General features: G+C 47.2%; 1 protein-coding gene across 3 annotated transcripts in view; it reads right to left on the bottom strand.

The window, feature by feature from the left end:
* Positions 1-14,133, bottom strand: part of TGFBR3 (transforming growth factor beta receptor 3) — a 136,063-nt gene that overhangs the window by 21,918 nt on the left and 100,012 nt on the right. For 2 of the 3 annotated variants that reach the window (XM_035123643.3, XM_035123645.3), the window contains exons 8-12: positions 11,773-11,962; positions 10,158-10,468; positions 9,412-9,561; positions 6,726-6,866; positions 708-878 (exon numbers count right to left, since the gene is read on the bottom strand). In XM_035123643.3, coding sequence (XP_034979534.2) covers positions 708-878; positions 6,726-6,866; positions 9,412-9,561; positions 10,158-10,468; positions 11,773-11,962 — 963 coding nt within the window. The remainder of the gene's footprint in view (positions 1-707; positions 879-6,725; positions 6,867-9,411; positions 9,562-10,157; positions 10,469-11,772; positions 11,963-14,133) is intronic. The other variant, XM_035123646.3, reaches the window with a different exon arrangement.

The raw sequence follows: 14,133 nt of genomic DNA, 5'->3' as shown, positions 1-14,133 counted from the left end.
AGTGGGCGTAGCCAGATCTGGTATATTGCCTTGTAGCTGTCATCTCTCCAGCTCAGTGCAGCTGTGTGAACTTTCCAACAGCACAAGAGTCATTGTGGTGTAATGGTTAGAACCAAACTAGGGCTGGTTACATCTGCAAAGCCCAGTCCCTCTAACTCTCAGCCTAATCCATCTTCCAGGGTTGATACGAGCATACAAGGGTGTGAGTGGCAATTGAGAACTCATTGCGGGAAGGGCAGCATTATAAATATCTGGGTCTCAATCCAGCTTTGCCTAAGGTCTGGGACAGATAATATTGCTCTTTTGCAGGTGGAATTAAGCCGCACTGCTAAACAAAATGGATTCTTATGCTTTGCCGATGGCTCTTTGTACTAATGTTAGAAAAATGTTTTGATTGTACTTTGCCAAAGAGCCAACCGTCTTCAATGGCTGCTCTGTCACAGAGGTTTTGACGAGGGTGACACATGTATTTGCATTGAGCTTGCCCATGCTGAGAGGAGACTTTGGTCTCTGCTACAAAAAGCATTCTCTCTCGCTCTTGTGATCTCTACAATTTCCCTTTCAGAAACCGCAAGAGAATACATCTGCCTGCCTGAGGCGACAGCGCAGTTGCAGCTCAGGGCAGGGCAGGCAAGAACAGACTTAGCCGAGCTCCCATGTTCTTGGAGAACATTTCATGGATTTCCATTTCTGTCACAGTTCATTACCTCAACAAAGATCTGGCCGTTCTCTGCAACGGAGAAGAACCCTTGGGTTGGGGTACGGAAGAGGCCTGTTTCATAAAGTTCCATGCTGAAGGTGACGTTGCCGATGCGCGATTCAGGTGAATAGTGCTTAGGAGATTTCGGAGAGTTCAGCTGGTGGAACGTGCAGTTGAACTAAAGCAAGAAAAACAAAACAAATTAAGGATGCAGGGAGGCAAAATAACATTGTGGCTGTGGGGTGGTCATAGGGACAGAGGGATGAATCTAACCAGCCTCGTCAGCGAAGTCTTGTGTAGGGACTTCAAATAGCTCAGTTAGATAGAGCATGGTGCTGATAACACCAAGGCCACAGGTTTGACCCCCATAAAGGACAGCTGCATTTTCCTACATTGAAGGGGGCTGAACTAGAGGAACCTCAGGGTCCCTTCAAACTCTGATCTATGATTCTATGACTTCTGCTTGTGCAATGGGGCTTTCCTCCTCTCCTTCCTGTGTATCCCCTGGAATGGGCTCTATGGGGGTTGGGGGAGGAGAAGTGGGATTGTTCCATCAGGCAACCTGCGATGCTCATGCAGACAGAACAACTGGAGGAGCAATAATAATAATAATAATAATAATTTATTATTTATACCCCGCCCATCTGGCCGGGTTCCCCCAGCCACTCTGGGCGGCTTCCAACAAAACAGAAATTCTAAAATACAGAAATCCATCAAACATTAAAATACAGAAATCCATTAAACATTAAAAGCTTCCCTAAACAGGGCTGCCTTGAGATGCCTTCTAAAGGTCTGGTAATTGTTGTTCTCTTTGACCTCTAGTGGGAGGGCATTCCACAGGGTGGGTGCCACTACCGAGAAGGCCCTCTGCCTGGTTCCCTGTAACTTGGCTTCTCGTAGTGAGGGAACCGCCAGAAGGCCCTCGGAGCTGGACCTCAGTGTCCGGGCAGAACGATGGAGGTGGAGACGCTCCTTCAGGTATACCGGACCGAGGCCGTTTAGGGCTTTAAAGGTCAACACCAACACTTTGAATTGTGCTCGGAAACGTACTGGGAGCCAATGTAGGTCTTTCAGGACCGGTGTTATGTGGTCTCGGCGGCCGCTCCCAGTCACCAGTCTAGCTGCCGCATTCTGGATTAGTTGTAGTTTCCGGGTCACCTTCAAAGGTAGCCCCACGTAGAGCGCATTGCAGTAGTCCAAGCGAGAGATAACTAGAGCATGCACCACTCTGGAGAGACAGTCAGTGGGCAGGTAGGGACTCAGCCTGCGTACCAGATGGAGCTGATAAACAGCTGCCCTGGACACGGAGTTGACCTGTGCCTCCATGGACAGCTGTGAGTCTAAGATGACTCCCAGGCTGCGCACCTGGTCTTTCAGGGGCACAGTTACCCCATTCAGGACCAGGGAGTCCTCCACACCCGCCCGCCTCCTGTCCCCCACAAACAGTACTTCTGTCTTGTCAGGATTCAATCTCAATCTGTTAGCCGCCATCCATCCTCCAACCGCCTCCAAGCACTCACACAGGACCTTCACCGCCTTCACTGGTTCTGATTTAAAAGAGAGGTAGAGCTGGGTATCATCAGCATACTGATGGACACCCAGCCCAAACCCCCTGATGATCTCTCCCAGCGGCTGCATATAGATGTTAAAAAGCATGGGGGAGAGGACAGAACCCTGAGGCACCCCACAAGTGAGAGCCCAGGGGTCTGAACACTCATCCCCCACCACCACTTTCTGAACACGGCCCAGGAGGAAGGAGCGGAACCACTGCATGACAGTGCCCCCAGCTCCCAAGCCCTCTAGACCAGGGGTGTCAAACTCAAATTCATCGGGGGCCGCATCAGCAGTTTGGTCACCCTCAAAGGGCCGGTTGTGTCTGTAGGACTATGTGTCCACTCTTTATTATCATAAATTATTGTCACTGCATTCAATTATTACTGTTTTTTGTAATAATGTAAGCTCATTCCCGCCCCCACGCGGATCACATTCCTGCGTCGTGGCGCATGTGTGGGAGGGGATGTAAACGAGGGAAATTTGAACAAAAGGTGGGGATTGACGGCTTCTGGGGGGGGGGCTCAACTAAACCTTCGGCAGGAAGGAGAAAGCCACTGCTGGGATTAAAAACCTGCAGATGGAAAGAGGGCTTCCCTCTCCCGCCCTGCGCACACCCAAACCCCGCTAGGCAGGATGCCACACGCTGCAACCCACCCCATGCTTTGGAGAGGGGCAGGAACATGCGGTGCAGCGCCAACTCCCTGCTTTGCTTTTGCATCCTCCCTCCTCAGCGCCAGAGTCCCTTCCCCTCGCGCTGAAGGAGGGCAGCGGATTTCCCGAGGAGGAAGGCGGCGGCAGCCCCAGCGGACGTGCATCTTCGCCTCAGAGCTGCTCTTCCCCCCACCGGCGCTGTTGTCTTCTTCGCTGCCGCCTCTCCCTACCGGGACTGCAGGCAGAGGAGGTTTGAAAACCTCCCCCCCCCAAAAAAGTGGCTGAGAGTAGGCGGCAGCGGCAGAGCGGGAAGAGCAGGAACCCGTGCTGTTGCCGCCGCCTCCCTCCCGGCCGCCCCCCGGGGAGCAGCTTTGCCGGAACTGAGAAGCCAAAGGGCGGCTCGGGGGTGGGGGGCAGAGCAAGAGCCAGGCACCCTCCCGAGTGTCTATGAGGAGAAAACGGGGGAAGAGGGAAGAGAAATCCGGCTCCATCAAGAGAGCGACTGTTGCGCTTCGCCTACTTCCCCCTCAGGCTCACTCCGCGTCCCTTTCGCCCGCTCGCTCGCCCACCTCCCGGATGCAGCCGAGGAGAGGAAGGGAAGCGGCGGGCGGCGGCTCCCCAGTGCCGCCTCACTCACTCTCGGAGACAACAGCAAAGCCCGCAAAAAAAAAATCCAGCGCTGCTCCGTCCTGGCACCAATTTTGCTGGCGGTGCCTGTAGGACTTTCCTACCTCCTCGGCGGGCTTCCTCCTCCTGCATCTCACTTCCCCGTCTGGCCGCTGTGCCACCGCCTCCCTCAGCCTCATTCGAAATTGAAATTCCCTGGCCAAGGCCGTCAGCGCGGCTCCAGCGCCCCGGCCTCCACCTGCAGCCCCGCCCCCGGTTTTGACCCTCGGCCAATCGCAGGCTCCAGAACTACTGTGAGTTGTTATTGTCGGCGGCGGCTACGCGGGCCACATGACGAGGTCTGGCGGGCCGGATTAGGCCCCCGGGCCTTGTGTTTGACACCCATGCTCTAGACGGTCCAGAAGGATGTTATGGTCGATGGTGTCAAAAGCCGCTGAGAGATCCAGCAGAACAAGGAAACAGCTCTTACCTTTGTCCCTAGCCCGCCGGAGATCATCGACCAGTGCGACCAAGGCAGTTTCAGTCCCATGATGAGGCCTGAATCCTGACTGGAAGGGATCCAAATGGTCCGCTTCTTCCAGGCGTGCCTGAAGTTGTTCAGCAACCACTCGCTCAATCACCTTGCCCAAGAATGGAAGATTTGAGACTGGGCGATAGTTGGCCATATTGGCCGGATCTAAAGATGGTTTTTTAAGAAGCGGTTTAATAACCGCCTCTTTCAGCGGGTCTGGGAAGGCTCCCTCACGGAGAGAAGCATTTACCAACCCGCGAAGCCCATCGCCCAGCCCTTCCCGGCTAGCTTTTATAAGCCAGGATGGGCAAGGATCAAGGAGACAGGTGGTTGGTTTCACTCGTCGAAGCAGCCTGTCCACATCCTCGGAGGTAACAGATTGAAATTGATCCCACAAAACTTGACTAGACAGGACTCTAGCACTCCCCTGCCCCGGCCCTGCTCCCACGGTGGAGTCTACCTCTTCCCGAATCTGAGCGACTTTATCTGCAAAAAACTTTGCAAAATCATTGCAGGAGATCATGTGGCCCGTACTGGGCCCGGATGGAGCAGGTGGTTCCGCTAAATTGCGAACCACCTGGAAGAGTCTCCTGCTGCTGTTTTCTGCAGATGCGATGGAGACGGTGAAGAAGGTCCTCTTCGCCGCCGCCATTGCCACTTGGTAGGCTCGAAGTTGAGCTCTAGCCCGTGTCCGGTCTGATTCAAAATGAGTTTTCCGCCACCGGCGCTCTAGCCGTCTCAATGACTGTTTCATCGCCCTCAGCGCCGGGGAAAACCACGGGGCTGTCCGGGCTCCATGCAATCTGAGAGGGCGCTTCGGAGCCAGACAGTCAATAGCGCTGGTTAACTCCGCATTCCAGCGGGCCACCAGGGAATCAGCTGAAAGGCCATCGACATGGGATAAAACATCCCCTACCACTCTCTGGAAGCCAATTGGATCCATTAAGTAGTGGGGGCGGACCATCCGAATCGGTCCCACCTCCCTGCAGAGGGGAAGGGTTGTGGAGAAGTCCAGTTGCACCAGAAAGTGATCTGACCATGGCACTTCTTTTGTTTCGCTTTTACTTAATGTCAGATCACCAACATCCATAGAGGTAAACACCAAGTCCAAGGCATGTCCGCGGCTATGAGTTGGGCCAGACTTATTCAGGGACAGCCCCATGGTGGCCATGCTTTCCACGAAGTCCCGAGCGGCACCTTGTAAGGTCGTATCGGCATGGATGTTAAAATCCCCTAAGACAACCAAGCTAGGTGTCTCCAGGAGCACATCCGACACGACCTGAAGCAGCTCGGGCAGGGAATCCTTGGTGCAGCGGGGAGGTCGGTACACCAAAAGGAATCCTGTACTGCCCCTATTGCCCAACTTCCAGAACATGCACTCAGAAAACTCAGTCTTACCAATAGGACGCCTGGTGCAAACTAATGACTTCCTAAAAATCACTGCAACCCCCCCTCCCCGCCCAGATGGCCTGGGTTGCTGTGCATAAGAGAAACCTGGTGGGCAAGCAGCGCCAAGAACGGGCCCATCGGCTTCATCCAACCAGGTCTCTGTCACACATGCCAGGTCAAATCCTCCATCCACAATCAGGTCGTGAATGGCAGTGGTCTTATTCATCATCGACCTGGCATTGCACAGCAGCACCTTCAGGTCATGTGGGTATCCCTTGCTGATTCCAATATCCGTCCGGTCAGGACCAGACCCGGAGGCAGGGATAGTCCTCAGACAACGACTAAGTCTGCCTCCTCGGTAATGACATGGTCTGGTCTTAGCGTAACTCCTCCTCCTACCCGTGACCACTGAGATCGGTTGTCTCAGCAAGACACTGAATTAAAGGCATAATGTTTTGCCAACACATACAATCATCGGCTGCAGCACACTCACATAAAAGGAGATAGACCAGTCTACAGAAGTGTTTATTTCAATATTTGGAAATAAATAGTGGTTCACAAAAATGGAAAAATTGCCAAGGCCCAACTATTCCTCCAGTGCTTGATTCAGAAGTAACTCCTTCCTCCTGTTTTGTTTGGCTCTCTAATTTGCCCAGGTCTGGTACTACAATGGCATGCCCCGCCCTACAGCAATCTAACATGGCTACTTTCTGACTCTTTCATGATAAAAGAAAATCACTCCATCTAGTCTATATGTACCCAGAACAAAGCAGAAACTTTAAGGGTCCTCACTTTCCCCCAGAGCCCAACAATGGGCAGTTTTTTTTTTTTTTTTTTTTTGCAGGGAAGGAGGACTAAATCAATATGGGTTCATGGCATGCTTTGAGGGGTTTTTCAGGGCACACAATGAAGAGGACAAAAGGCTTATAAAAAGGCTTATTAAAAATGATAAAATCATGGGGTAGTTGTTACTGTTCACCATGCAAGGGCACGGCAGTTGACGACAGTTGACGGGCATAAAGCCTTTAGAACTGCTCTGAAAAGGAAGCAAAAAGGCTTGCTTCCTCCGGATCCTATGCTTCTCTGGTACTGGGGGGGCGGGGGGCGGCAGGGGGTATACATGAAGGCATATACTGCACAGGCATCAGGAGAAGTTTGTGTCTCAGCTCACAACTGCCTGTGCACCACGGGGACGATTCACTCCACACTCTGAAAGTCAAGGTCATAGTGAGTTTCGTCCCTGTTCCAAATTTTCTTTATGCAGCCAGACTGTGGATAATTGTTAAAACATACCCGAACAATTTCAGTCCTGCTGGAAATGACGACGTCTGTTTCATCAGTGTCCCCAGGGAATCCATTATCCCCTGATTCCATGTCTTCATAGTCAACCGCCCAACCACTGGCCTCAACTGGTGACGGCACATGGATAACAATCTTTGACAAAGGAAGAAAAGAGTAGAAAACTTGTCGTTCTACCATAGCTGTTTGGGGAGGAGTTCCACCTCACTTGCCCCCTTGAGTCAGAAACATGGATCAAGAAATGTTGCTGGTGGGAAAAGCTAATTGTGTTATCAGAGCACCCTTACAGGGATTACTGTTTAACCCATCTGCAGCCTGCTCTTCCAAGGTGGTTTCTCCCCTGTTATCCTTACACCCTGTGCAGTAAGTGAGACTGTGACATAATAACTGGTGCAAGATCTTTGTAGGGATTTGAACCCCCATCTTTCCAGTAAGCCCACCACTGAATCTCTAAAGGCAAGCTTGGAGCAAGTAAAAGGAAATGCCTTCAGCTTGTTTCCAAATCTGGAGCCTGCTTGAGCAATAAAAGTATTGCAGTCTGGTCACTGGTATGTAGATGAAGATACCAGCAGCCCCAGCTCTGCTTCTGGTAAAGCTATATACTCAGCATTGTTAACAAGCAATGGCTCACTGGACTGGACTGGTATACACCCTACTTTACAGTAAATCAGCACAAGATACAATTGGGCCAAGAGTTTTGACATGGTGATTCTTTTTTTTTTTTAACATACATTTCTAACCCTTCCTTTAAAATAGTTCTTTTGCTTTCTAGTTTTCCTTCTCATTTCTGTATCCTGCTATAACTCCCACACTGGGCTGCGTTCGGCATCTCCTGCCCACTTTTCATATACAAACGTTCCCCACATATTCCATTCCTCTGCATTTCCTGACTATTCAGCTTTTCCTTAATGCAATTTCATCTGTTTGCTCAGATGTCGGGGTTGTTGCTATCCAAAGGAGCAGTTCTACTGTTTTCAGGCGTTTACTGCGTAATTCTATATCTGCTTTGATGGTGTTGAAACTGGCCTGAGATTCAGTACTCAGAAAAAAAAATTGAGCTTTGGATCTTGAGTAAAACTTAAGTCTTGGCATGTTTTGGGTTAACCCACCATTAAAAATGGCGGGGCAACTGCTGAATTGAGATCCAGATGTGCATTTTTCCACAGCCTGTTGATCCATGGTTTTTGGTTGGGTACATCTCTAGATCAACAGCCAGAAGGTCTGGCCAAATAAAGGATTTCTGGAGTTTTTCTCCTTTTTAAAATTGGACTAGGTTATGTCTGATCAGGTTGCCTTCACTGTATTTGAGTTGGACAATAAGTCCTTCAGTATATGCCAAAATTGCCACTATGTGCTGAAATCTCATAAGCCAAGAGATGTCCCTTTCTGTTAACCTGAGCTGGCCAAAATCTATTCACGATCATTGTGAAAATGTTGACCTAGTGCTGAAGATAGAAATCTTAGAAGTGGCGTATGATTTCTTGCATACCTGCTTAGCTACATGGAAAATCAGATTATGCACTTGGGATTCAAATTTCAGGTGCTGAACATATATTAACTGTAATTTAAAATGCACTTAACAAAAACTAGTGTGTGCTACCTAACCATGCCATACATTTTTCTTTACAATGGAAACTTATTTGAGAGCTGCCAGGTTGATGTGCCAAGTTCAGGCCCTCAAACAGGCTATTACTTACTGAACCACTGTTCATATGTAACAAAAACAAAAACAACAGGCTTGAACAACAATAGGAGAACTCCTACAGATCTAGCCTGATCCTGGGAAAGGAACTAGATGTTATAAGAGATGCAAACTGTCTGTTTCCATTCTAAACACCACTAGATTCAAGAACATTAATCTAGGCTTGTAAATAGCCACTCTCCTGGTTGGAAGAATTGCTTCTAGGCACTCAGGCAAGACAACTGGCTTTGCAGCTTTCTCTCGCACTCTTGCAGAAAAGGGGAAGATGTACTGTTTGATGGGTAACCAGACGTTTGCTGTGGAAGTGGCACTGTTTCTCTTTGCCTCCCTTCTGGGAGCATGAAAAATGAAAAATCAGTTAAGCATGCCCAGTGCAGCACAGAAGCTCTGTTCTGAAGGCCCCACATTGGGCTGTCTCTCTTCCCATTACATACTTGGAGATTAGTAGTTACTTTGGACCCTCCAGATTTGTCTCTGAAATGCAGTGGGTTCTGTTCTAAACACAGAATAACAGCTAGCAGGTCTTGCCTTGTTTTCTTTCCCAACAACAGGAAGCAGATCCTATTAGCCCAGCTGAGCTTCCCTGGCTGGGCAAACACAGTGAAGTTGGATTCTGCATTTATGCTAGAATAAGTGGGGCAGAAAGAGAATGCAAGCAGAGATGACTAGCTACTTTTGCTTTCCCATTCCATAAGAGAAAAAATGGATGCCCATGCTCCATCAATGTAAGTTCATTGATTTCTATCTATTTTGGAAAGCTATTTACCTCCCAAAGTAGGGAAAAAAGCGAGAAGCCATCACTCAAGAAAATATGCCTGAAATTGCATTCATATACATGAAATGACAGGGACCTCTTGCTGTTAAGCCTGTCTTTCTATCATGTTCAATTTTTTTTTACAAGAAATAAAGTATCACCAAGACAACAACAACCATATGATTGCAAGATACAGACAATTATTTCTGCTGTAATAGACTCACAGAGTTCAGATACACGTTATCCAAGGCATAGGCTATTCGTTGAGTCCCACAATCATGCAGTGATGACTCCAAAATAAAATGGGTCTTGTTTGTCTTAGCTCTACATGTAGGATCCAGCAGAGAGAGTTGTGTCCCGATGTAACCGCTAGCCTAAAAAAGGGAGAGATCATGATGCAAAATTACACCCCAAACTACAAATCAGGGCTCTAAATGACAGCATTGTTTTTTTTTTAAAAAAATCTGACTATTAAGCATTTTTATTTACCATCTTGCAAAATTTTGTTTTAAAAGATTGCCCTCCAAAAGTGCAGATTAGTCAGTTTATAGAATATTCAGTCTGGTGGAAAGGCAAATATTGTATGCACAAAATAAAATAAAACACCAGAGCACCATTGCAGTGTTTCATTTTATTGAGAGACCCGCTGAGATGATTTAGATGATTTATTTTCCAAAGGGAGAAAAGAAGATAATGCATTTTGGAGCATATTTTTTATCATCTTTAAGTTTTGGCTCTGACTTAAACGGGAACAACTGCTTCACAATTCCAGCTGCAGTGAATGCAGTCCTTTGACAGCCTTGGGACAAAAGCAGAGGACTGATCACTGGTTGGGCAGATAATGTCAACCATATGTTCCCTTGTAGCTATGGGGGTTTCGTTTCATACGCAACACACTCCATAGTTTATTCAATAGTCAAATCACTCTATCCTAGTTTGTTCCAATGTGAAATTAAGAGATCATACCAACCTCCAGTGAGTCTTTTGCTACAGCTACAATCATGGACGTGTCATCACACTTCACCGTCATGGCAACATGAACGCTACCCTGAACTTCTTCTGGTTCTGGGACTTTTGGAAGGAGATGCTCAAAGCCACGATTGGTCCTAATTGTGTCCACCATATCAGTTGATGGCAAGTTTCCATCATGATCTTGATGGAAGTGGAAGTCAAAACTAACGCCTTCGCTTGAGGGCGCGAGTGGAGCTGGCAGCGGGTTAACGCCACGCAGCAGCTCCTTCAGCTCTGGTGGGAAATGGTCTTCCTCATCATTCATCTCTTCTAAAGAAAGACAGAAATTTGGAGAAGTTACGACGTTCCTTTAGTTTCTTTTGACTCTGAGCTAAGCTACACATGACATCAGGGGTTGCCAGCCTTTTTAAGCCTGTGGGTGCTTTGGGATTTCTGAGTAAGTGTTTTGTGCACCGTTCCTCCAATCAGGATTACACACTACTTTCCCAAGGGATATGGTTAAAAATTGGATCCAGTGGAAATAATCTGAGCCTTGGAAAACACATGGAGATGTCAGAGGAAGTCAGAAACAGCATTGCTCTTCCAACTTGCTCATTCAGTTGTATCTACTTTTAAGGAGATTCCGACTAAACATCAGGAAGACCTTTCTGACAGTAAGAGCTACTCGAGAGTGGAATGGACTCCCTTGGGAGGTTGCGGGCTCTTCTTCCTTGGAGGTTTTTTAGCAGGGCTGAATGGTGATCTCTCATGGATGCTTTAGTTGAGATTCCAGCACTGCAAGGGGTTGGATTAGTTGACCCTGGGAGGTCCCTTCCAACCCTATGATTCTATCACAATAAGGAGCAGTGGCAGGGGGGCTCAGAGACTTTTGTGGGTGACAGGGGAAGACCTCAGGGGTACCATTGCCCCCACAGGCACCACACCGGCAAGCCCTGCAGTATGTCAAAAATGCTATTAGATCACTCTGATAGGACCTGCCACTTTTCTTTCTTAACAAAAAGGCATGGGAGGCTTCCAATATATTTTGGAACTGCAGTGAACAGGGAGAGTTGCCATTTCTTGCAGAACATCCCATGAAGCTGCTTTGCCCCCAGAAGGTAATACACGCAGCACTTTCAGGGGCAAACAGCAGATGGGTGTTGGGCGAGAAAAAAGTCTGCAGAAGGTAGTAGATATTCTTGGTTTCCCTAGCTGAAGCTAGTGACCTTCCAAAAAAAATCAAACTGCAAGGCTAGCAACTTTATTTCACCAATGTAACATTCATCCCAGGGGATTAGATCCAAACTTGACCCTCTGCAAATGAAAAGGCCGCTTCTGTTTGCAGAAGGGTCTTCGATCTGGCAGAGGCTCCCACTGGAGAAAAGGGGGTTTGAGGCCATTTTCACCAATTTCCCATTCCCCCTGCAGCCCCCAGCACCAATTTGGAGCACCCAGTAGGTGGGGTTCTGCTCCCTGGAAGTCTGGATTCAACCTAGTATCTCCTGATCAAAGCATATCTCCCATTACAACTCTCAAAGCTTTAGTGAATCCAAGGCTCTTGAGGCGAGGAAAAGGAGCAAGAAGAATTCAGGAAAATTGCTGCATACTTGATAGAAGCCAGCCTCCTGACTTACCAGTGTCCTCAAGGCGTAGATGGAACCTATTAGCAACAGGTGCTTTTGTATAGGAAGTAACCGGATGGTAGCCATGGTCATAAGCCCACGTAATCAAACTCTCATGAGAGGAGGGAATATTGGGAAATATGTTTTTAGTCATCACCATTGAGCGTTCCGTTTCCTTTCCAAAGCCAACACTGTTTGCTGCCTGCGCAGAAATGAGATAACATTAGGATTCTGGATGAGGCTTTTCCAAGTCTCGTGAAATCATGTCAGGTAAAAAATAACATGGGGTAAAAAATAACATGAAAAGGAACTCCTTTCAACAACTTCTTTTCATCATTTCTGCAGCGAACTTTTCTTCCAGGCAGACTGATTTGTCATCCACACGACCAAATCTTTTCCCACTACAGAACTGTGAAAGGTTTGCCATGAATGAGGCTCCATCCCCACACTTTGCTGGGACAGTATAATCACTTAGAGCCACTGTGTCATCTCAAAAGACAACAACCTGTTTCTCCCCCCCCCCCCCGCTTCTCAACACAATGATTTTTAGATAAGGAACAAAAGTTCTTGATAATGTGGAAGGATAACAAGGACTGTAAGTAGCTGTAAGAGCTAAAGCATATCCAGGGCTCGTAGAGGCTGACATGTAACGTAAATTACATGGAGGCTAACTGAAACAACTTCCATGTTGGGATTGTCCCACTGATGGTCATGACATGTTAAGGGGCTCATTGGATGGATGGCCTCTACTCTGCTACTGGATGTAGCAAATCTGAAATATGTGCTAGATGAGTCAAGGGTTTTCCAGAAGTTGTTGGACTAGTACTCCCATAGGAGCCAGCTCCTAGGGGCCAAGATCCATTCAGCCCCCCCGCCCAATAAAATATTTGAGGGGGCCAGGCCCACCCAAGGTTAATGGTCATGGCCATTCAAATGTGTTCACCTCCCCCCCCACAATATTTTATTCAAGTTGACACCCCTCAGTAATCTCAGGGGTAATGTAAGATCATCCAGAAGATAATCGAATTTGGAAATGTTACACTGAAAACGTTTCAACTTCACACCGGCCCTCCTTAGGCAACTGAAATGTTTAGACTGGCCCTTGATTTTACACTGGGGTGGTCAACCTTTTTCCGGTTCCAAGGGCAACATTCACCCTTGGACAGACTTTCAGGGGTGCATGGAATTGTGGATGTGGCTAAAAAGGAGTGTGGACACTCCACAATCTTACATACACACATGGGCTATATGGAGGCCCATTACTGAATTTATTTTAACTACAGCAATGTTAAGTAGTCAATAAACTATATACTGTTGCATAAGATGCCAGTATTTTCTAGCACATAGTAAACACCAATCGTAGCCTATGGGCGATGAATATAGAAGTCAGCTTTATTGAGTAAAAGCTGCAGGGAAAAGATATCCTTTCCATGTCAAAATGCTTTTTTCTTTTTTAAGAATCAGGACATGGATCAACCCGCAAAATACTAAAAAGGCCTTCCCTGACTCTTTGTGCACTGAATAATTTGCATTTTTGTGATGATTAAGGTTAGCAATATGAATTGTCAACTGAAGAAGAAATGGAACCTTTCAAAACCCATGTTTGAAAGCTTCCTTTGATGCTCCTACAGAAGACGCCAAGCAATCTTGAAATCTCTATGTGTTTGAATGGTTTGCTGCAGGTGGTACTGAAAGGAGATGCATTAACAAAAAGGGTAGCAAATCCCCTTTTGGGGAGTGGGCGGAGGAGGAGTTTCTGGTCTTGAGCTGTGCCTGCCTGCCCTGTTTCTGCCCAAAATACTATCTTTTGAGTGGACTCAAATCTGAATACAATTTTTATTACACATGTTTCAAATAAGCAGGCAAGTTTGGATTGATCTGAGATTATGACAATCCCTAAATTTTCCGGATTTCCTGCTCTCTCTCTCTCTTTTAAATGTTAGATAAAACAGCTGAACAAATATTTTTCAGAATATAATTGTCAAAACTAGAACCTGCCCGTTTTAAAGGACTGTGTCCCTCTCTATTCATATAGACCCATTAAGATTTAATGTATCCAAATAGGAGCATACAGGGTCTATGTTTATGTTCTGGCACTATTCTGGCACATAATGTTGGGACGCGTGAATATAAAATAAAAATACATATTCTCAAACTAGACACGGATTTTCCTATTGGTCAGATGCAGTTAGTTTGAATTTGGAATTTTATCTTTTAAATCTCTCATCTTCCACTGGTATTTTTGTAGATGCTTAGGGCTAATCAAAACAAATTTGGAAAGTAAAAAAGGCAACTCAAAATTTGGATTCATCTCTACCCAGCTTGACGCCTTTGCCCTAGTCTTCTCTGTTTTACATGGTGAGCTGATAGCAC

The sequence above is a fragment of the Zootoca vivipara genome, chromosome 7 (assembly GCF_965207765.1).
Source record: "Zootoca vivipara chromosome 7, rZooViv2.hap1.1, whole genome shotgun sequence".
Lineage (NCBI taxonomy): Eukaryota > Metazoa > Chordata > Lepidosauria > Squamata > Lacertidae > Zootoca > Zootoca vivipara.
Note: the sequence above shows the minus strand (reverse complement) of the source record. Positions and strands in the feature narration are given on the sequence as shown.